The 25,304-nt window shown below is 40.0% G+C and overlaps 1 protein-coding gene across 1 annotated transcript in view; it reads right to left on the bottom strand.

The window, feature by feature from the left end:
- LOC122804911 (sterol 26-hydroxylase, mitochondrial-like) overlaps positions 1-25,304 on the bottom strand; it is a 755,523-nt gene that overhangs the window by 310,192 nt on the left and 420,027 nt on the right. The window contains exon 4 of the mRNA XM_044075121.1: positions 6,099-6,296. Coding sequence (XP_043931056.1) covers positions 6,099-6,296 — 198 coding nt within the window. The remainder of the gene's footprint in view (positions 1-6,098; positions 6,297-25,304) is intronic.

Genomic DNA, 25,304 nt, shown 5'->3' on the forward strand with positions numbered 1-25,304 from the left:
AACAGCAAAGGTGCAGGACGTCAAATTCTTTCCCAGGGAAAGAATTTGGTGGACCATTGCTGTGGCTTCGCTGTTTTCAGCGTTCAATATGTTGGAGCGTTATGGGTCGGGTTCAGGTAAGTGTGCGATTGTGTGTAGGTTAGGGTTAGGGGGTGGGTTAGGTGAGTTAGGGTTAGGGCACGGGTCAGGTAAGTGTGCGATTGTGTGTAGGTTAGGGTTAGAGGGCGGGTTAGGTGAGTTAGGGTTCGGGCTCGGATGAGGTGAGTGTGCGATAGTGATGGACCTTAGGGTTAGAGTTGGTTAAGGTAAGTGGATAGCTAGTACTGTATGTAAAGTTTAGTTTAGGTGTAGGATTTTAAGTGTATGTGTGTGGACGGCTGTTTTTTGTGTGTGTTTGAGCTGTGTGTATGTTTCTCGGAATAGCAAATTATTTCCCTGAGAAAAAATTCGCTATTCTGACTGTTCTATGTTTTCACACTTTGGTGTTTAGGGTTTGATATAATAACATTCAATGTTAGAGAACTTCGATGTTATGATATAGACCCCTCCAAACAAGTGTCTTTAATTAAAAATGAATAATCAGCCCTCAAAGCCATCTATATGGTAAGCAGGATTTGGGCCTCCTTTTTTGCAACTGTCAGAGACATGAAACTGAAGTGCCACATCACCTGGCTTTTTATTGTTCTGTTCATTGAATGCTTTGTCTTTGTGTGGTTCCTGTCCCCATTATGGTCCAGGATGGGCTATAAAGGACTATTTGTGTCTTTTGGCTTTTTCTGGTTAGGGGTCGCCACAGCGGAACTCCGGTCTGCTAATGATTGGCAGTAGATTTTTACGTGCTGGCTTGCCGGGCCTAACGTACAACCTTCAACGAAGGAACGCCCATTCATGCATGTCGCCATCCAGAAGACACTCTAACTGAGAATCAAATGGGCAACGTCTAACTGTGAGGTAACAATGCTACCGCAGCACCACCACCGCAGTATATGGGCTATAAAGGACATCTTTTTTAAAATGTTGTATTGTTTTACTTTGCATTGCCTATGAAAACTGATAAGAGTAAAAATGATGATGATGTGTTGAACTATTAATTTTATGTTTATTACTTTTCATATGAAATATATGGACCTTTCTACATATTATGCTTATATACCATTGTGTAAGAAACAATATAACAAGTATCCTAGTGTCATTGAAAGTTATGTTTTCTGTCAGCTTTTTCACTTTTTTGAATGTAATCCTTACAATTTTTTAATAACTGTCTTTGTAAAGACTGAAGTCATTAGTACAAGAGAAGTAGAACCACAGAGGGCAATTGTAATTAGATAGCGCTCACAAGCACCGATATCTTTGCATATGGTTACTCTTTTCCATAAGAATAAAACAGTTTGTCCTTCATAGTGCATGGCCCATAATATAACAAAACACAATACGTAGATTGTGCCTTAGGGCATGAGCAAAGTCCTGTCAGATTTATCTACTGAGAATCCTGAGCAATTTGTTAAATATACTGTAAGCAAGAGAGAGACACACTGAATAACTGAATGAAATAACAGTTTTCAACACGGCTTTGGGCAAAAGTTTAAATCGCATTTTATTTGTGTACAAACCCCTTAAACATGAACTTCTGAATGCAAGCATCGTCATTTCTTGCATACAGACTGATGAGAATCATCTTTGAAGTCACTATGGCTTGGGCAAGGGTAATATCTTCCTTGCAGTATGTTGAATATTCACTGATCAGTGTTTGACATATCAAATTCAAAGCCTCAAATGAGACCATCACAGAGTTTGTAATCAGACAAATTAGATTTCAATATCCTGTCCCGAAATCATCCAGCTAATAATTTTTTAAAAGTATCAAACTATCAGCCTTCCTTATATGATACGGTTAATTAATTTCACAATCTGCCTTCTCTGCAATGAATGAAAAAAGTTCCTTTTTAATGAAGTATGAAAAAATGGTAACACTACTGGGGCATTGTTATTCCATGTTACAAAGAAATATTGATTAAATTCCACTCCCCAAAAATGCAGTCAAGATTTCATTACTATATAATGCATAAAACAGTACATCCTCCCTTAATTAATCTATACCTTACTGAATATAAATACAGTTGTTTAAGTCTTTCCTATATCCTGGGTCTTTACGCTTAACTACAGCCTTATAAGTTATTTTTGTATTCTTTCCCTTTTTAAATCCATGAACCATTATTAATGCAAGCAACTGCATAGCATTCAATATTTAGTCTCACAACAGATTTATACATGGGCACTAGTACACTTTTATCCTGACTAGATTTGCAGTGTAGGCAAACCCTCAAAACAGAGCTGGAATTCCTAATAAAAAAAAATGTTCTCATAAAATTGCAGATAGCTATCAATAACTATAATCTCCAAATCCTTTATTTTTCCTGTCTGGACAATATACAGTTGTTTAAAGCATAGGGATAATCTGCATCGCTCATACCAAAGAGCAATGTCTTCCACTTTTTAGCACTGAATGCCATCCCTTTTGAGCTAAGCAATTAATAAGAGTACCATCAAATGTCTGCAGCTCATTTTGGGCTCTTACATTCATTACGGTTGCTCATATCTTTTCTTTGTCAGCGAACTTACTGACCCAGATGTAGGGAAAACTGTGCCACAGAGGATTCTAACTAGGTTGCCTATCAAAACCCTCTTATTATGTGTTTGAGACATGGATGCCAACAAATTCACCTTGAGAGTGAAGCTCAAAAGACGAAGCGTGGATCCATTTTGTGAACACGTAATACAGGGTTATGATCACTGAGATAATCATAATTCTTTGTAGTGCATGAAACTATATCTTCTCCATGTACCACTAGTTACAGGGGGAAAATTGTGAGGTATTTTGCTAGCTTTTAAAGCCATAAAACACTTATGGACACCATCAGAAAGGCAGTGTAACACTGTATGTCATGTTTACAATTAACCTTTCATGCCTTTCGACTGTCCATATTTTTGAAGCATGTCCAGATCATTGCTTCATCTGTTTGGCTTGTTCTTCATAAAATCTATGGTTTTCAGACAAACTGCTGAGAAGTGAAGTCACTAAATAGACATGCACTGGGGTTTCTGAGTTTGTATCCTTTATACAATACATATGAGCACAAATCCTGTTATTCTAGCAAATGTCTAAGTTCATTAGAGGAACTAAGGGACATGTTATTGGTACTGACAGCAGGCAGAAAGAATTTTTTGTTCTGCTGCTGTCATTGCTAGTCAGTACAAGTAGATTTTGCTGCCTAGCATGGGATCCAACCATAACAACTTTAGCAGGCAGTGCTTAACATTTCTTAAGGTCGGTCATACACCACTCTGGCACTTAAATGGTCTGTTTCTTTCTGAATATCTGAGTATAATCAGCATGCTCCATGTACTACATAAATATAGTAAACAGGACAGGGCCATGTACTGACGCCTGTAAGATTCCTACTTTCCCAGCTTTTACTACTGGAAAGGTACTATCAGTTCTTATCTTACTACTACTAGCACCTCTTAGCCAGTTTGCTACCAATTTTATAGAGTGCTTATTGATCTGTATTGCCTTCATAAAGTTAGGAGCTGTATTAAAACCTTTGGCCAAATCTAGATAGAGTACATCACCAGAGATGTTTAGATGTACTGTATCTCACAAATTAAAATAGAAACTTGGCAGATTAGACAGGTAATAATGTCTCTCCATAAACCCATTTGATAAATATTCAAACCTTGCATAACTTTTTTTGCAACGACTGACAAATTACCTTCTCTCTGTACTTTCCTTTGATACTGGTCAAATGTATTTGGTGAGACTTGTCCACAGATGCACTAACTGCTCCTTTAGGTGAGGGATCACTATGCCTTCTTTTCACTCTGCTGAAACATAAGTGGAACTAAGTGTTCTTTGAAAAAGATTCCTAAGGAATGGTTCTAAATTCAGTGTTAAATATTCAATGTGGATTACAAAACTCAAAGCCCATCAGGGGCCATTTAAGTGTTTGCTAAAAGATAAACCAGGCTCATGGACACTACAATCAAATCAATCATCAACAGATTTTTATTAGCCTCAAGACAGCCAGCACTTCAAATGTGCAACAGTAACACATTCCAAAAGTTTGTCAGCCTTGAGTGAAAGAAAGAGCCAATGGCAAGAGACCTGGACTAAGGAACATAAACAAACAAGAAGCTATCTCATACCAATAAGTGGTTCCTGGACTATAGCCTAAAAGTAAATGTCAAGAAATACATCATTGTGCCCTCTGACTAAACTGGGCACTCATGTACGTACCACATAGCTGACACCCCTTTGAAAAATGACTCAGCCACTAGGGACCTGGGCACTTTGATCACAATAAGCTATCCATTTATCACCATGTATCCACTGTTGTTATGAAATCTTTTTATCTAGCCAGAGAAATCACCAGTGGTATTTTCTCCCAGTTTTAGGAAGTTAACATCCCTCTCCATTCCATCCTCATCAGACCCATGATAGAGTATAATAGCCCCTTTGGTATGTACTTATCTAAGCATATGATCCAGCTTGAAGGACAGCAGCATTTTCTAAGATAATCAGTTGTGGGATATCCTTGACTGATGCAGACCACCTTAAAGTGCTTTCTTTCTTTTCCATTTCTTACAGACTCATCTAGCCTACAGAGCCTCGAAGGATCCAGTCTTATGTGAACTCCTGCACATCTGCAAAATTAACCCTGTCATCATCTACTCATAAGTCAACATCTACTCATAAATCATCATCTACTCATAAGTCAACATTTACTCATAAGTCATCATCTACTCATAAGTCAACATTACTCATAAGTCATCATCTACTCATAAGTCAACATCTACTCATAAGTCATCATCTACTCATAAGTCAACATCTACTCATAAGTCATCATCTACTCATAAGTCAACATCTACTCATAAGAACTTAGCTTCCAACAAAACTATCTCTCTTTCTTTATATATATATATATATATATATATATATACATATATATATATATATATATATATATATATACATATATATATATATATATATATATATATATATATATATATATATATATATCAGAGAATCCCTCTTTCATGGAACAGACTTCCTTTTGGGATAAACTTTAAGGATATACTGAGTGCGTGGATGGGCAATTTCAAATACGCATTCCATATGTGCCCCTAAAACCCTCACTGAAAGGTATCGAAATTAGCTATAAATTAGTCATGTCAATGTCTACCTATGATTTAGGATACTGTGCTTAGGCTACTAGTGGTCCTCTGGATCAATAACCTAATTTTAATTTATGAGTTTATAGGAAATACAGCTGTGGCACCTGACTAGTGCTGCCATTAAACTCCTTATTCCATTAATCCTAGAACTCCAATAGATACATGTATACTTTTATAAACAATCTTAGGTTGCACTAATATAAACACACACACACACACACACACACACACACACACACACACACACACACACACACACACGCACGCACGCACACACACACACACACACACACACACACACACACACACACACACACACACACACACACACACACACACACACAAATAAAGAAAAGAAAAACAGAACCTGTCAACTTTTGAAGTAAAGCAGAAAACTAGCTGCCACCACCACATGCCTGCATCTCTGTATACTAATTCTAAGATAAGTAACCTTGGGAGTAACTGGAAACTTCCTTTTCCCATAGATCTGTGTTCTTACTTAAAAACACTATGTGATCTTTGACAGGAATGGAGTTTAAATACTTCTGGTTGAGAACTCCTATTCCAGTTAAATTCACACTGAGGAAACACCATTATCCTAGGTCCATTAATCCTTCTTAGGATCCACTGACTCCATTAATCCTGCTGGGAAACCACACAGCATAGAATATTTAACACAACCTTTCTCATCTACAGACCATCTTAATTTAAAAAAAAAAGTCATAATCCTTATATTATTGTACCTAAGAGGGCATTAAAAGCAAATGACTGTAATAAAGAAAAGTTAACAAAAAATGTTTCAAGTTTAAGAGCTAATATTACACTGCAGATATGATGAAAGTATAGTCAAAACATTTACTTACAGACTTCATATATATCATCCCATGCTTTTATAAAATTTTCCCAGTAAGGTAGAAATGATCGAGTCCATTTAGGTAAAAATATGACAATCTCTGATAGAGTAAGCATGTCACCTACAGCCTTGATGAACCGCTTTGTTTCTTCAGGAATATTTTCTTGCAGGCAGCCAAGACGTTTCTCGAATAAAATGGAGCAGATGCCTGCAAGCGAGAAAGATACTGCAGGTTAACTTTTCATACAAATTTATGACACATTAGTAACAAGTGAAAATGCATATACTGGTATTCTTGTTGTGATATTTTAGCTGTAAACTAGTATCAATACTTTAAACAAATTAACACAAAATATCAGTCATGAGCTAACTTTACTAGGTGGTAACAAAAGTGAGTTTGCTGCCTTGCAGAATTCACCAAGCTGACATGCTTGAGTAATAAAAGACCTTAACAAATGCATACCATTTTCAAAAGTGAATGACCAGACAGAGTACTAGACTATGTAGCAAACAATAGGATTAATCATGTGCCTGCAGCTGGTATCTTATTCCATTGGTGATCGATATCTAGTTGAGCAATTTGGAGAGCCAAAGCCACAACTACTTCACCACTTGTTATTACATCTGGATGAATTAACAGTAGATACCTCCAGAGACTTGTGCATGCATTTGTAAGCAAAGAATAGGCATTAAAAGCTAATGCAATTGATGTTGAACAGGCACTTTCCTACTTTCAGTGGTGAGACTTGTTGATCCTGAATGAGAATATTGCTTGTAAATAGACTAAGAAATCGAGGATACTTCATTGCTTAGCTCTCTCGTGAACACAGAACCTTGATCTTGGAAAGAGAAAAAGCCAGGTTAGGCCATTGTAACATCAGTGACAAACATTCCATAGATGCGTACAAGTCTCTTTAAAATAAGCACAAAGCCTTGGTCATACTTGATAAAACTAACTACCTCCAAAGCCTTCAAAAAAGATGCCTTTCCAACTGTAAAACATTCTAAAAAGAACTAAATGCATTGTTAAGGAGGCAGTCCTGCAAAAATGTACAGTCACTAGTAATGACTTTGGCACCTTTTTTGGAACCCCAATAAACCCCATCACCAATTATCCAAACCTCCCACACGGAACTTACACCAGCATGCACAATAACCTCTATTTCCTTGTTCTGATGTCACATTCATGGTACATTTACTGCCCATAAAAGGAGACACAGCAAATGAAGCAGACAATCACCCACCTAAAGTGCAGAAAATAGCTGCCTACCAAATTGCTACCCAGGTCGGAGGCCCCTAAGATGATCCCTATTGGAAGGAACCATACACAGCTGTGGCACACTGTGCATGTTCCTCTATTCCTAAAGATGGGCAGATTGGTCTAGTTAGCAACGATTCACCATCTCTGATTGGAATCCATTTTTAAAACTGTTTGAAAATGTTGTGCATTTACAACTTACAGCTTACCTCTAAAGTAATACCTTACCACCTGATTCCTAACTTTAGTTCAGACCAAGATATGGGCTAGAGTTTGCAGTGACAGATTTACTAAACCTTATTTAGACTGTCATTAACAATGGCCAGTGCACAGGCATTGTCTTACTTGACTTCAGCTAGGCTCTTGATACTACACCCCCATGGTATACTACTTCTTTGACTAGCCAAGTTTGAACTATCTACTCATGATGTCAGTTTGCTTTAACAGGGAGATACTTTAAAATTCCAAAAAATCTTTTGTCTGTGAAGCCAGTAACAACAGGTGCACTCCAAGGTATTATACGTGGCCCTCTCCTGTTTAGTCTCTTTGTACATGAGATCTGCTAACATTACCATGAACTTTACGTTATTCAATATGTGGACAAAGTTCTTTTGGTATACTGTGACCTCTACTCCTGGTATAGTGGCGGCTTCACTGCACACTTCCATTCGCACATCAGCAAAACCAGATCTCAAATAGCTGTTTATTCCCCACTGTTTCAAAAACCAAGGCTGTGCTATATGACATCAAGAAATTTCACAGTCCTGATGTATACCCAGTGGATATAAAGAATCTGTGGCCCCTCATGCTTCTCATATGCCATAGCAAATTTGTATAACTCCCTGATGTGACAGCTCAGACAAACATGTCCCATTTATACATTTAAGGTTTCTTTACAAGCTCACTTCTTCACCACAAAAAGCCATGGATATTTCCAGTCATTTTATATATCCACAGAGCCCAGTATTTTGCGATAGAGTTTGCATGGCTTCTGAGGCAATATGTCACAGCAAAGGTTTATAAAGTATTAACTGTATAACTACCTGTTTATCACCAAGTGAAACTGAAAAATGCTCTTCTTGCACTTTTCGATTTGGATTTGTACTCATTCTATCTCTCCTGAAAATGTGCCACAAAGTCCAGTAGGCCTACTCAGTTAACACATTTCACATACATAAATAAATAAATAATATGTTCATACACTGCCTAAACAGAAAGGAGCATGAATGACGATGGAAAACACACTAATAAAATGACATCTTTAGCTCTATTTTTAATGAAATTTCCCTAATTTCTGAAGGAGATTCAAAACAAGCGGAAGCTAAGTTAGATTGTATTTATTTATATATTTTAAATTTGTAGCCAGATTAATTCATTAATTCCATAGACCCTTTTAAAGCCTCATTGAATGACATGTGAGTGAGTGTGTGTGTGTGTGTGTGTGTGTGTGTGTGTGTGTGTGTGTGTGTGTGTGTGTGTGTGTGTGTGTGTGTGTGTGTGTGTGTGTGTGTGTGTGTGTGTGTGTGTGTGTGTGTGTGTGTGTGTGTGTGTGTGTGTGTGTGTGTGTGTGTGTGTGTGTGCGTGCGCGCGCGCACGTGCGCACATATAGCCCCTGTGTATTTGTATGCATTTTTGAGCAGGCGTGAGGGTGAATTGGCTCAAGATGCCAGTGAAATTACTCTTTGTTTGTTGTAAATATTTCCATAATGTGCTATAACATATACTATCATTAACAAGATGGTAGTTGATTGGTCAGATTTAGTAGAGTCTGAATATAGTGCAAATGCAATAAAAGTTAATGATGAGCATTTTAAAGTAAGAAATGGTGATTTCTGCAAACCAGAAATGCTTTCTGATGGATGTAGTGAGGAAAAACAATATTTTTCTAAGAAGTTTGCCTTTTGCCTTGGACAAGCACCCAAATGTAGTTTTGAAAGGTAAGGCTTCTCACTACTGCCTTTGAAATATGCACTTCCCTGAGAGATGAACTGTAGTTATGTGACTGGGAAGTTACGTTGGAACAAGTTGCTGGCAGGCCTAGAACAAACATGAAGCAAATAAGGGAAAATGCTAAAAAAGGTGTGGTTTATTATCTGATAAGAGTCTGCCTCAGTGCATAATAAGGCATAAGATGTGCATTGAGTGGCTTTATCACAGTGGTGTGCTCTTATCGGACCATAAGCCATGTTTCAGAGTGTCTTACTCCTCTTACAAAATGTCTCCTTTCAAAAAATAAATAAATAAAATTAATATAATGTACAGAAGAGACTATTGGAAAAAAAATCAAAACTAATCCTCCTGCTTGCATCGCGTCTGTCTTTCTGTATCTTTCTATCATACATCTCTAGCACACTCACACACACACACACACACACACACACACACACACACACACACACACACACACACACACACACACACACACACACACACACACACACAAACACACACACACACACACACACTTGCAACATGCATGCACACTCGTAATGCAGACATGATTTTTTAAAGTTGGAGTAATGACATGTCACTTTTGTAGAAGTTCACAAAGCCTAATACTTAGCAGACATGACATGAAGTATTCAATTCTCATGTTAAAGAATCATCAGCAAAAGAAGTGATCTAATTAAAATGCATTTACAGCATCATAACATAGTACCTAACATACTTATTTGCATTTACTGACTGGGTAAATCATTTATTTATTTGACATGTTTTACCCGGGTTAGTTCGACTGGGCAGCAGAGCCCTTTTTCAGCAGAAACCTGAGGAGAAAACCTTCACAGATAAGCAAATAACAATATTAACATACAAGTGTATATACACAGGAGAAACAGAATACAACTTATAAATGAACATGTTACAATGCAAAAGTAATACTGAGGGTTTAAACAGCCATGGTACACATTAAGTACATAAAATATAATATAACAAGTTAAATTCTATCTAACAATTACCATCAGAGAGAAAGTCAAAGTTGTTAGAATATCATAAATACCTTAAATGAGTAGTTGTGGTGAAGTGTGAGAGCTGAGAGGGGAAGGAGAAGAGCATTGGGAATAGTTTAGGTGGGAATCGGATGAGAACAGGTCCAGAAATTAATAAATAAGTCCTCTAGAGGTTTTTTTAGGAAGTTGCCATTTGTTCTTTGGGAAAGGGGAAGTTTGCTCCAGTCATTGGCGAAGGAGTGGCTGTATCAAAGTTTGCCAATATTTTTATTGGGTTTGTAGATGCCTAAGAAGTGTAGGTCTGTGCTGCATAAGTTATGCTTAGAAGAGCAGGGAGTGATGAGGTCCATGAGGAGAGGACAGCGAGAGGATTGATTTAAGATAGTGTGTGTGAGGTGGAGTTGGGGAAGAAGGAGTTGGTTATGTAAGCTTAAGCCATTGTAGGTTTTTTAAAGCTATGCAATGGTGAGAGCGATAGGGAAGGTTGGCAGCAAATCTGGCCATTTTGTTGTAGATGGTTTCAAGTTTAGCTAACTGATTGGATTGAATATTGGTGAGAATAGGGGCTGCATAAAGTAAAGTTGGGAGAAGAAAAGTCTGTGCTAGAGACCAATTGGCGCCAATAGTGAGGTATTTTTTATGTCTGTATAACAGACCAGATTTTTGGTGGGTCTTTTTGATGGCTTGCTGAATATGTATGTCAAACTTTAGTTGGTCATCTATGATTAAACCCAGAAGTTTAGTATGTGGTTCAACAAAAATGAGTGTATTACTAATAGAAGCTACTGTAAATGTATTTTTGTGTTACTGTAGTGATTTGGGAAGGAACAGTAGAAGTTTTTTTTAATTAGGATTGAGAAGTAGCTGATTATTGGTCAGCCATATTTCGACTGAAAGGAGGGAATCTTGAGTAAGAGCATGGAGGTAGGGGAAGGCTATCAGAGCACAAGATAATAGTGGAGTCGTCTGCATATTGTATTAGTGAGGAGTTTGGACAGGAAGTGTGTAGGTTATTTGTAAAGATATTAAAAAGGAGAGGTCAAAGGATTGACCTTTGGGGGACACCTGTTTGGAATGGAAGGAAGTGGAGGAGGCGGAAATCCATTTGATGGATTGGAATCTGTTGGAGAGGTAACTGAAGAACCATAGTATAGTAGAAGAGGAAAGCTTAAGGGAAGAAAGTTTTGAAAGCAGTAGGGTATGGGAAACAGTGTCAAGGGCTTTAGATAAGTCAAGAAAGAGGCATGAGACTAGTTCGTTATTGTCCCGTGCTTTGGCGATATTCTGTGTAAATTAAATGAGAGCTGTAGATGTGCTATGATGAGGACAGAAACCGAGTTGGGTGGGAGTTAACAGGTTGTCTTGTATAATGTGTTTGAGAAGCTGGTTATGAATACATTTTTGTGGAATTTTGGATAAGGAGACAGTATGGCGATAGGTCTGTAGATGGTTGGTTCAGTTGAATTGCCACCTTTGTGGAGGGGTATGACATAGGATTTTTTTCCAGATGTCAGAGACTGTGTTCTTTTGAACTGACCTGTTTACTAATATGGAGGCTGGATGTGCAACAGAGTTAGCTGCTATTTTAAGGAACCAGAGGGGGTACATTGTCAGCAGAAGGGGAGCAGGCTTTCAGTTTGGTAAGAAGAGATCTGATGTATGCAGTAGGGACAGGTTTAAGACAAATCAGAGGGGAACTGGTAGAAGGAGGAGGATCAGAAGGGGAAAGGGAGGTGTTGTCAGGTTTAGTTAGCTTTTTATAGAATCAATGAAGAAGAAATTAAGACAGGAGGCAGTGTCTGTTGGTAAGCTGTTAGGACAGGGGCTTGGGGTAGAAGTGTTGTTTGGATGTAAGAGTTTGTTCATACTATTCCAAAACTTCTAACTGAACCTATTGTCTTTGTTCAGAGCAGACCTCAAGGAGTACTTCTATCAGTCACAGGAAATCTGACTAGGGCATTAGGACAACTCCACTATTAATTTCCTGACAAGTACCATGGTTTCATTAATTTACACATGAGTTAGCTACATCTTGGCAGATGTGACAGCTGTTTAATGACTGACTTGAAGGAGAGTACCTCAGGAGTATAATATCCAACTTAAAATACACTACAGTGCCACTATTTAAACGTGAATCCCAGAAACTTGTAGTGATACAGAACTCATAATCTTCTCATAGTTCTGTCATCAAAGGCAAGTCTGTCAACTGTTGAGCTAGTTGATAGCATTAATTATAGGAAAAGCATGTCTTGTAGTATTCCAGTGCTTGTCTGAGTCCTTACTGTCATTGTACTGCATTATGAAAGGGAAGCTGGAGGTGAGACATGGGTTAGGAAACTTTGTTAGCAAATGCTGTGAACTATGAATAAAAGATTACTATATATTATTTGTGTTAGTCTCACATGTGTCAAAATGTGTCATTTACAGGATTTTATAAAGAAACATGGAAGTAACTTTCTTAGAAAATCACAACAGAGAAAAATGACAACACACCCACTGTTCTGTCCAGTCTGTTTTAAGTGTGTTTATTGGCAGCTGTGACACTGAAATAATTCAAAAGTAGACAACTTGTATACAACTCTCATGTAACTGCACTCTAATAGCTTTGGATTTCTAACACTGAACATTTCCAAACATGTATTACTGTAATACCGCTTTAATAAAAGCAGTTTTATGATTAATGTAGTTGACACAGTTTATAAAACCTGGCACATTGCAATTCAAATTACAGTTACTTTTTTGAAATGACATGCTTTCACAATTGTAAACCTCTCTTGTTGCCTTGTATTAATTGAGAACAACAGAAATCAAACAGGATCTGCAAAATCTGCTCTTATTTCTGCTTTAGTCTTTTAGTGCCCGCAAACCACGAGTTTAATAATGGATTGTTTACCATTCAGTACTACTGAAGCCCTGAAGAGTTCTGATTTAAAATCTTCAATGTTAGTCAAATTGCTCCAAAGAAACTTGGGCTGGAGGCATTCTGTTCTTTAGAAAATGGACAGATGAGTATTCTAAACAAGAATAAAGCAATAACAGTGCTGTTGTTTCAGTACAAAATCTACTAAGAAACATGATCCTTCCCAAAAAGACAAATTCTAAGTAATTGCCATCATCCTGAAAAGGCATTTAGCAAACTGTGAAACACAGAATGTCAACACAAGAAATAAAAATAAAAATAAATCAAGTAAAATATCAAACAAAATTATCAAACACCTTGACTTAAATGCATTACTAAATACTACAAAATTCAAAATAAAACACAAAATCAACACTTTTGATACAAATTAAACACTGTTTACAATGAAATCAATTAAAGTTCAAATTTAAGAAAATGACCTGATCAGAAATATTAAAAAGCATCCAAAACATTTCAGCCTCTAAATAAAAATTACTAACTCTGGGCAAAACTGAAATCCAAATTGTAGCTTGCTACAGATCCCCCACCATGCCCCAGGATTCCCTCTCCTCTTTTTTTGATGTACTAGAAAATATTAGGGTTCAACGAAACACCCTTATAATGGGTGACTTCAACGACCCCACCATTAACTGGGAAAACTACTCATGTACCAACTCCTTAGCTCAACGCTTTCTGGAATTCATAAACTCCAATGCCCTGGATCACCTTATCTACACCCCCACCAGGGGCAACAATATCCTAGACCTAGTCATTACCAACATGAGTGACTGGTGTTCCACACCTGCAACCAACTCCTCGTTGGTCCGATCCGACCATAAGCTAATCACCCTTGATATCCACATCCCACCCCCACCCCCCATTAAGGAAACCACAGTAAAAAATTTCTCCAAAGCCAACTTCATGCTTCTTAAGACAGAAGTGGACTTCATGACACCCATGCAGGTGGACAATACAGTTACAACTGCTGAATCCTACACAAAAGCACTCTATAAGCCCTTACACAAATGCATGGATCATGCTATCCCAAACAGAACCAAGACTCTATCCTCCAAAAAAAGGAAGCCAGTCTGGTGGTCCACTGCCATAAACAAACTGTACAACAGAAGGAAGAAACTGTTGCAAAAGAGTAAAATCCCATGAGTGGAGGAGCTCCCTGGTCAGCCTCAGTAATAAGCTGAGATCCCTTATAAGATTCTCCAAAGCTAGCTATGAAAACAAAATTGCCACTAATTCTAAGGACAGCCACAAAGCATATTATAGCTATGTCAAGAATCTCGATGGCAACACCCAGATCTGCTCAGAGTTACAGCACAGTGGCATGAAAATTACAGAACCAACCGATATTGCCAACATCCTGGCAGATAGGTTCAGTGCTAACTTTACCCCATGTCACCCCATAAAGAGCCCATATCTATACAGGAGGAATGCAGATTCCCTGTATTCACAACTATGCAGGTAAAAGCTGCACTCTCTAAAGCCAAAAACAAAGCATCCAAGGGACCGGACAACATCCCAGGCTGCATTTTACACGAACTTCAGAACAAACTGGCTCCCCACTTAAGCACCAAGTTTAACAATAGCCTTGCATCAGGCTTTGTGCACACTGAATGGTGCACAGCAACAGTTATACCACTCCACAAAGGGGGAGCCACCACTGATCCCAGGAACTATCGACCTATTAGCCTGATGAGCCTGGTCTGCAAGGCTTTGGAATGTATCATCATGGAACTCATAAACAAAGACATTGATAACCTCCAAACTCTGGATCCCACCCAGTTTGGGTTTGTGAAAGGCATATCATGCCTCCTGAACCTGACCGACTTCTTTGAGGCAGTCACCAAAGCCGTAGATGAGGGTACGGTGGTTCACACAACCTATCTTGACCTCGCCATGGCTTTCGACACCATCCCCCATTCTGAAATTATAGCTAAACACACTAAACTAGGTATAAATCCCTAGATCACAAAATGGGTTGCCAACTGGCTCACTGACAGAACCCACACTGTAAAAGTTGCAGACTCCAAATCTGACCTCAAACCAGTGACAAGTGGAGTACCACAGGGTTCGGTCCTGGGACCTCTCCTGTTTGGTATCTACTTCTCTGAAGTACAGGCTAACACAGAAGGCCTCTGGCTAATGAAGTTCGCAGATGACTGAAAACTAGGAGTCATAGTCAAGTCCCCAAATGATGTGGACATCCTACAGAAGGGCCTCGCTGAGACAGATGCCTGGTGTCAAAGCCATGGCCTCAAGCTCAATGCCAAAAAGTGCATTGTCATCCCCTTTGGTAAAAACTCTGTACCCATGAACTACCACATAGGCAGCAATCTACTTAACACCAAATGTGTGATAAGAGACCTTGGGACCCAGGTGGACAGTAGTCTCTCCTTTGATAGTCACATCACCACAGTAGTCAGGAAGTCCTTCTACATGGCACACCTCATCATCAAAGGGTTCTCAGCCTGAAAAAAAAAGGTCATTGTTCCCCTCTACTCGACACTCATTAGACCCATTATTGAGTACAATGCCCCTTTTGGAATGTACCTCACAAGACATCTGCAGCAGCTGGAAAGGCCATAGAAGTACCTCACAAAGAGGATTATGGGCCTCAAACAAATACCCTACACTGACCATCTCAAAAAACTCCAGCTTTATTCCATATCATATTGCCTACTCCGAGGTGATCTATGCCTAACATATAAAGCTATGTCAAACCCAGAGCTGTTGGACATGCTACACCTAAAGAAATCCCAATCCCTCTGAGCTACACGCTCTAGGGATCTAAACCTTGTCACCACAATAAACAGGACATTCTGGAGGGATAGATTCCTGTCCCAGAGGCTTCCCATACTCTGGAACAGGCTACCCATCTATGTCAAGCAAAGTTCTTCATTAGCACTCTTCAAGAAAAATCTTGATGAGTGGATGGGAAATAGGAAATACACCCCGGGGATCACTTCTGTGTCTCTCCTCAACAGTGGCATAGGAAAATAACTTTCTTTGGTGGCGTAAGCCAGAGAACCTTGTTGGCTAGGCTTATGTAGGCCCTTGGGCCGATAGCCTAGTACCTACCTATATGTTAAAGGGACTCCCTTGTTGTGGTAGCAGGCCTCTGCCCACCAAAGGAACTCTGCCCTTAGACAAAGAATGATAGGAATCATTGTTTCTAGTTCCTGAGAATGTTGACACCACAGACCTTTTAGATACCACTGAAGTTTCCTCATATGCAGTCTTGCATATAGAATTAACAGAATGCAAGAGGCCATGAACCCCATGGCTTGCAGGATTTTCCTTGCAGAGAACTGGGTTTTTGTGGCCAGTAGGTTGAAGGAGGTTGTCAAATAAACTTGTTTTTCCGGAGTAAGGAATGCCATCTGGGAAGTTGTGTTTAAGATTGCTCCCAGTAATACAATCTGTTGGCAAGGTTCTCAGTGTGATTTCTTCTTGTTGATGGTGTACCCCAGTGAGGTTAGAAGTTTCTTTACAAATGCCAGGTGTTGTAATAGCAAGTCCTGACTTTCTGCCTGAATCAGGCAATTGTCCAAGTATGGGTAAATCTGAATCTTTCTCTGCCTGCAAAATGAAATGTCTGGGGTTAGGCACTTTGTGAATAGCCTGGACACAGTAGATAAGCCAAAGGGAAGAGCAGAGAACTGATAGTGCATGGAGCCTGCCCTGAAACATAGGTATTGTCTGCAGGATTCCCTTATTGGGATGTGCAGGTAAGCTTCTTTTAAGTATAAGGTTGCCAGCCAGGCATCCTTGGCTAGCATAGGAAGAAACTGTTGAAGAGTTAGCATTTTGAATTTTGGAACCACCAGAAAGGTGTTGAGAAAAGACAGGTCCAGGATAGGACACCAGGAGTTTTCTTTTCTGGGAACCAGGAACAGTCTTGAATAAAAACCTTGTCCCCTTTGTACTGCTGGGACTGGTTGAATAGCCCTCATACTGAGGAGAGAGAGCACTTGTTTTTGGGCCTCCACCCACTGATTTGTGGGAAGGTCTGGCCATCCACTTGGGGTTGGTAATGAGTGGAAGTGGAATCTGTATCCTAGGAAAACTATATTTAAAACCCATTTGTCCTGGGTAATGTTTTTTGCATGCAGGGTGAGCTTTCCTCATAATGGAGCAAGTAGTTGAGCAGGGGTTGTAAGAGTTAAGGAAAAGTCATTGTTCCATTTTTCCACAGGGGGATGACTTATTACTCCCTGCTTTGGAAGTGGGAGCCCCCCACTGCTTAGATCTGTGCATAGCCTGAGACTGAAGTTTTGGTGGTCTGCTGCTCCTGGGTTTGAAGGCCAGTGCCTACTGAATCTAGGAGGCTGTACTTATAAAAGATCTTTAACACTTTTCATAGATTTAGCTTTTTCCTCCATCATTTTGAGGACTTCTTCTGCTTTGTTGCCAGAAAGGCATTCTTGGTTTAAGGGTGCATCCAGTAATTTAGCTTTAACCTGATCTGACAAGTTTTGTTCCTTAAGCCAAGCATGGCTTCTAAGTACAGACCCAGTGACAGCAGCCTTGCAAGATGCTTCCAAAGCATCAAAACCAACTTGTAAAGTATGTTTACCAACTTGTTCAGCAGACTGCATTAGTTCTTGCAACTCTGTGTGTTCAGCACAGTCAGAAATCAATATAATTTTCTGTTTTAGTAGTCCCATAATATGCTGCTGATACTTTAACATATGAAACTGGCAATTTAAAGCCCTAATGGCCAAAGTAGCAGAAGTGTATATCTTCTTACCCCATCTGTCTAAAGCTCTAGAGTCCCTATCAGAATGGGGTAGGATTTTTGGCAGTAGTAGCCTTAATGCCTTTTTGTCCTTGGGAAATGGTCTCTGGATCCACAGTGGGATTTTTGAAGAGGAACTTGTGAGAGTCAGGTACTCTGTAGTACCTGTCAGGTTTCCTGGGAGCTAGAGGCAAGGTGTCTGGGGTAAGGCTGGATTCCAAGAAAACATCATCTACAATCTCCAGAACAGGAGGGATAGCTAGAGGCCTGTGTTGAGGCAGGAGTAAAAATTCCCCAAGTTTCTTTTTCGACTAAGAATAGTCCTGGCTTTCCCAGCAGAAATGCTCCCTAAGGTTATGCAAGGTTTCACCAAAAGAAAAATCTTCTGGATGGGAAGCAGACAGAATGGAATCCTCTGCATCAGAATCCTCATAAGTAGATAAGGGTAAATCCTGGTAGTCAGAAGGAACAGAGATATCAGATTCCTGAAGAATCAGAAAGAAAATCAGTTCTAGGTCTCTTAGAGGGGGAAGGCTGGCTTCCCCTAATTAAGGTAATATGGTCTTCAGCCATTCTAATCATTTGTTTTTGAGGCATATGGGGTTGAGAATGTGCTTTGGTTGTTGATTTTCTAGGTGTACTGTGAGCTTTAGGCTTGAAGAATTCGGTATTTCTAGCTTGAAACAAAGTTGTCCATTTAATATGAAAATTAGTAGGCCTGAATACACCCTCAGAAGCCGGTGCCTGCACAGCGGCTCCTGACCCATCCAAGGTAGAGATATCCACAGGTTCCATAGTCGAAGAAGCATCTCGCTGTATACCAGTCTCCGAATGGGTCTCAGTGGAGGCCTGCAAATCTATAGTAGCAGGTATCAGGGGCTGCAAAAGCGCCTCAGTGAGTACCGGCGGACTGGCGACTAGCTTAAAGGAAGCTTCATTGGCAGTTTTGGACCTATGCGGTCTGTCTCTGTCTTTATCCTTACAGATTTGTAGTCGGATGGCTTAACAAAGCCATTTCAGAGTATGGAGATCGAGAACGAAAGTATTTAGCTACAAAAATAGCCCGATGACGAATAGTTCGGGCGTTGAACAAGGCACAATACCAACAGCGAGGAATGTCATGGTCTGGGCCTAAACAGGTGACGCAGTATGAATGAAAATCTCTATGAGGTATTTGCTTTCCGCAGGCAAGACAATTGTTAATTTTTTCTGACATCTGTTAGAGCAAGAAAAAAGGATCCCCAATGGAGTACTTATCTTTTTGAAGACTTCAGGTCTGAAACTCGAAAACAAAAATTTCAGGAGTCAGCCGACCGGCACTTGCGAACTGCTTCTGCCTCAGGCACCACACAGTAAGAAAGACTGATGTAATGGCGTTGGCTGCATGTTTTATACCCCTAATGACCTGACATCATGGAAGAAGCAACAGCATCCAAAGCAGAAATCCGAAGACTCTGGTATTCAGGTTGGCTAACCCACATGTGATTGAAACACGAATAACATCAAGGATAAGTGTTTTTGCATTCACAAATGCTTCATCAGATCCACATATTTCTTAAAACAAACATTTTCACATTTAAAACAGAGATCAGCCAATCATGTTGCTCATGAATTAAATTCTGTAGTTCTTCAGGCAGCTGTATGTACACAGCATGTGTATGTCATCTGTGATGTCCATCACTAAACTAATGGACAGGAAAGGTCTTAGCAGACAGCCCTGATGCATGGACCTGATCACTGGGCCTGAGATATAGGTCACGTCACACATTCCAACATAGTGAGATACAACATATGTGATATACTGCTCTACCCATTTGGTGATATAACTGTTTATGGCCACATATGACAGTGCTGAGTGAATATCTCAGTGTGGATTTGTATCAAATGCCTTTACCCGGTCAAGTTCCATAAGATGATACTGTTGTCATCATGCATGCCCGCGATGACCTCTTTGAGGACATCTGTCAGATGTAACAGACATGATGTAGCATTAACTACTCACACAGGTCTGTTGCACACAGTCACAATATGACTAATGTACATGTAAAAGAGGTCCATGATCACATGTTGGTCCACCTCCCAATCGAGGAGAGTCACAATGTCTCTATACATGGATGCATCAGCTGCTGTCCACTCTACTTGGATGGATGCATGTTGATGTACATCTTTGCATGAGAAATAAGCCTATGTGGAGGATGTTTTTAAATGTGTATTCCACCTTATCAGGATGGTTTATGTGCTGAATCACACCACAGACAATCTATGATGTTGTCACTGGCCATTGGTTCCATGTGACAGGCTTGGATGAAGCTGAGAAAGTGCATACTGCCTAGTGTGATCTTGCCTAGGGTTTTGACACAATCCCCAAGACAGGTATCATTGAGGAAACCCTCCCATCTGGGATTAACCCTTATGTCAGTAGATGGATAATCAATTGGGTCACCAACAGAATACATACTGTGAAAGTTGATGAATCCACCAGTACCAATAGAGCTGTCAGCACTGGCAAATCCCAGGGAACTGTGCTTGGCCATTCACTGTTTGGACTCATTTCCTGACAGTTCAGGCTAAAGTATATGGCCATTGCCTTAACAAGTTTGCTAATTCTTACATATTAGATGCAATCATTGAGTCCACCAATGATGATAACATAGTACAGGAGGAGCTAACACAGACAAATAAATGGGGACAAAAGCACACAATCTACAACTAAATGCAGAAATGTGTCTTTTTTTATCTTTTTTTCTCAATTGTAAATGCGTCTCTTTTTATGTTGTCTGTCTGAAAAGTGGAATTCCATGTTAATCACAGTACTGACAACAGTCCTGCTATGCTGACACCCAATGATACCAGTACTGGGAACACATGTAGATAGCAGTCGGGACTTTAACCATCAAGTGTCCACACTGGTATTGAAAGCCTATGTTGTGCATAGAGGTGTGTGATTTGATGGGGGATATATCTATCTCCCCAGCATGTTCTGTTTATGTCACAGGCTAGGATAAGAACCCTGGGAGTTATTCTTGTCCAGTTTGATTTACAGTTGTCCATCATTTCCAGAAGGACAGGGTCTGAGACTGCTCTGTAGGGCAGGCATAAGTCACCTCTCAGCAACCTGCATGATGCTGAGTACACTGACAGGTATTTCAGTCTTTCCATGTATGTCATGTTTGCAGGCCTTGGAGTCTCCTAGGCACAAACCTGTGTTTTCTCCAATTGCTGTAGGTGTCTGGTGAGGTACAGACAGTTGGGGCATTGTACTCAGTTATTGGTTTGATAAAGGTAGAGTACAACAGAGGTATGAACAACCTGGTCTTGGATGTGATGTCCATATGTATGATGTACACAATGCAGAATGTGTGCGACACTACTATGGACACATAATAGTGAAATTACAGATTGCTATCAACTTGTGTTCCCAAGTCTCATAACACTGTGTTTGGGCCTACAGAGGTGTTATGTATATCATAATTAGCATGGGTACTTTATTTCCAAAGGGGACAATGAGGCATTGTATGCTTTAAGGTACAGTCTGTGAGTTTGGCACCAATCATTTGGGTGTGTCAGCCCCTTCTGTAATATGTTACCATCATTGGGGAACTCTATATTAGTGCATCCACTTACCAGTCTTCTGCAGTCTTGGTAAACCACTGGCCATCTGCCATTGCCTGCATTTCAGAAATGTAGTCTGCAAGCAGTTGAGGGCCTTGCACACATCCTTGTGGTATTCGAATGGTAAGTGTCTAGTGGTGGAGGTGCAGTCCCCAAATTTAAGAGTGTGTGTTCTGTTGGTGAGCCAGTTACCTATCCCTCTACTACTGAACAGCTTATTTCCCACATGGGGGATCTTCACTATGAGACATGAATGGAGGATAGTGTCAAAGGCCTAGGATAACACAACATAAATGCTACATCCTGTTATCCCTCATCCAGGTCTTTGGGGTCAGTATCCAAGAAGTCCACAAGGTTCAATAAGATATATCCTTGACAAAGACAAAATTTGTCACGTCAAGTGTGTTGAAGGTTACCTAAGTCCCTGTAAATATGGTCCATGCTGATTCTTTCCCTAGCCTTGCAGATAAGGCATTTTAGGCATATGGGTCACTAATTGTAGCCCTTCATGTTACCAGATTGATGTGCATCGCATAGCACACAACATTTGATATTACATTTTATAGATTTTGTAGTGTGGTTGATATATGTGTGGAAAAAGTACTGAGACACCAGGGTTGCAGTGCTGGGGAGGGGGGGGAGCAGCCAACACATGGATGTATTGTAAATATGTGAAATATTGTTAGATAGGGCCCTCAGTTTTCTAATGTTTCTGAATGTAATTTCATGTCCTACACAGGAAATGGACAGTAAACAGCACTAATACAGCATAATATGTATATTTCCATGGTGCTGCGATCAGATGGCTTGCTCGATGGTTAGCAAAGTGCATACCCATGCAAGATACACGTTTGTGCATCGCTAAGTAGTGTGCAAATGAAACCTACATTGCTCAAGTCTGACAGGTAGCATTGAGTTCTATGAAATATCTCTGCTGCTTAACTGACTCTGTGGCAGCACATGTTAATGCATTGATACATTTTTTGGGGGGCCAGATGGTACTGGGTTCAAATACAAGTGCATCTAATACTTTTAAATACTTTTCATTACAGACTAACAATGCAATGATGTGAATTGTTTATACGAGATGTTTTGTTGTGTGCTGGCATAGAGCAGTGGTGTTAAGTGGCATTGTGCAGGGATAACAGCACCTGTTTGCTGCCACTCACTGTTGGTGCACAATGTGCACCTCTACACAAACATGAAGCCCAAAAAGAGAAGGGATCCAGTGCATCTCCAGCAACTTATATGTGGTGTGTGTGTGAGATTCTATTTTTGACCAGAATAAAGGTGTTAAAATGGGGAAGATAGGAAAGCGGTGGAATGGAGAGCAAGCATGGGGAAGAACAAAGGGAAAGCAGGGCAGGAATGTGCAGGAGGGAGGAAAGAACCATAGCTATCCATTTCTTTAACAGCATAACCTGAACATATGTGCAAAAAATTAACTGAATTTAGACCGCAACATAATCATGTTATATAGCCAATTGGACTGAATCAAGTACATGTGTGTGAAGTGCAGAGTTATGTATGGGAATATTTTACTTATTTTTATTTTTTTTTTTTTGTGGGACAGGTATCCATTTATTTTTTATTTCAGAGGGAGAGGAATGTTTGAGATGGGACGTAAGAATGTCTGGGGCAGGTAAATTAGGTAGGTGAGAAATCAATTAGAGACAGACAAGACAAGAGACAGGGACAGTGACGGATACAAAAGGTTGGGGGACACCATGATTGGGGTGAGGGTGGGGACATCCTGAACACATGGTTGTCAAGCTGGGTAACCCTCTGGATTGTCATCACTGTCACCTCAATCCATCTACTCCTGGAGTGCTTGATGTCTCCTTCTCCTCATCCTAGTACTATGCAAAATGAGGAAGAGCAGCCTCTCCAGCCGGTATAGGCGTGCATTAAGGTGCAGTGCACAACCACACACACCATCTCTGGCAACTCAGGGCAGGTGATAAAAGCACCATCTGCCACTGCTCCTGGAGGGTACCACTGGACCAGCATCTGGGGTAGGACTGCCTGAGGGGGCAGGTAGTGCAGGGGCAGCAGAGTCAGTGCAGCCAGGTTGGGTCTCAGACATGCTGGGCATCATTGCTGGAGCCAGTGGAGGGGTGGAAGGAGAATCCTGTGGGGCAGGCCTACCCTACTGGGCTGTGGAGCATTTAGTGATACGGTACACATGGATCACATGGATACATTTTGATGACACATAATAAAATTGAAAAATAAAATAAAAATTAATTTTACAATAAAATAAAACAACAAAAATAAAATATTCATAAAATAAAATAAAATATGACGGAAAAATATTTTTATAAATATGAAATAAAATAGAAATAAAAAAGAGAAATAAGGGTTGGGGTGAGAGAAAAAAAGAGAGAAGATTAGTACCTTCAAATGTGATAATCAATGCTTTGATACAATTATTTGACTATATTATCTTAACTTTTATCTTTAAGATTACTACCTCCTAACAAATGCACACTATACTAGAGATTGCAGAAAGCAATCCTTAACATGTGCATATATTGCACATATGTGTGTTGCAATTATACAGACTACAGTTTACAGCAGGACATTTGTGCCACTTGTATAGAGGTTTTAATTTAATTTAAATATTATTGAAGAAGTAACAATATTGTATAGTTGGGTTGTGTGGTATTTCAACCCACAACCTCTGACTAAAGTCAAACATTGTACTCTTGGTTTGTGCTACATATTAATGAATGCTTACTTGCTTTTACAGTTCAGATATGCATGCTCAGTTTGATCATCTTCTTTCGGCTCTTCCCATTAGGGTTCGCCACAGCGGATCATCTGTTTCCAATTCTTCCTGTCCTCAGCATCATGCTCTTTCACACCAAGTGCATGCAGGTCCTCTCTCACCACATCCATAAACCTTATCTTAGGCCTTCCTCTTTTCCTCTTACCTGGCAGCTCCATCCTTAGCATCCTTTTCCCAATATACCCAGCATCTCTCCTCAGCACATGTCCAAACCAACTCAATCTCACCTCTCTTGCTTTGTCTCCAAACTGTCCAACCTGAGCTGACCCTCTAATATACTGATTCCTAATCCTGTCCATCCTAGTCACACCCAGTGCAAATCTTAACATCTTTAAGTCTGCCACATCCAGCTCTGACTCCTGCCTTTTTGTCAATGCCACCGTCTCCAATCCGTATAACATAGCTGGTCTCACTACCCTCTTATAGACCTTCCCTTTCACTCTTACTGGTATCCGCCTGTCACAAATCATGACACTCTTCTCCACCCATTTCACCCTGCCTGTGCTCTCTTCTTCACCTCTCTTCCACACTCACCATTACTCTGAACTGTTGATCCCAAGTACTTAATCTCATCCACCTTTACCAACTCTACTCCCTGCATCCTCACCATTCCCATGCCCTCCCTCTCATTTACACACATATATTCTGTTTTAGCCCTGCTGACCTTCATTCCTCTCCTCTCTAAAGCATATCTCCACCTCTCCAGGGTCTCCTCAACCTGGTTCCTACTCTCACTACATATCACAATGCCATCTGCAAACATCATAGTCCACGGGGCCTCCTATCTGATCTCATCTGTCAACCTGTCCATCACCACTACAAATAAGAAAGGGCTCAGAGCTGATCCTTGATGTAATCCCACCTCCACCTTAAACGTATCTGTCACTCCCACCGCAGTCCTCACCAATGTCACACTACCCTCATACATACTCTTACATACTTCTCTGCTACTCCC

The sequence above is a fragment of the Protopterus annectens genome, chromosome 6.part0, assembly GCF_019279795.1.
Source record: "Protopterus annectens isolate FY-2018-M chromosome 6.part0, PAN1.0, whole genome shotgun sequence".
Classification (NCBI taxonomy): Eukaryota; Metazoa; Chordata; order Ceratodontiformes; family Protopteridae; genus Protopterus; species Protopterus annectens.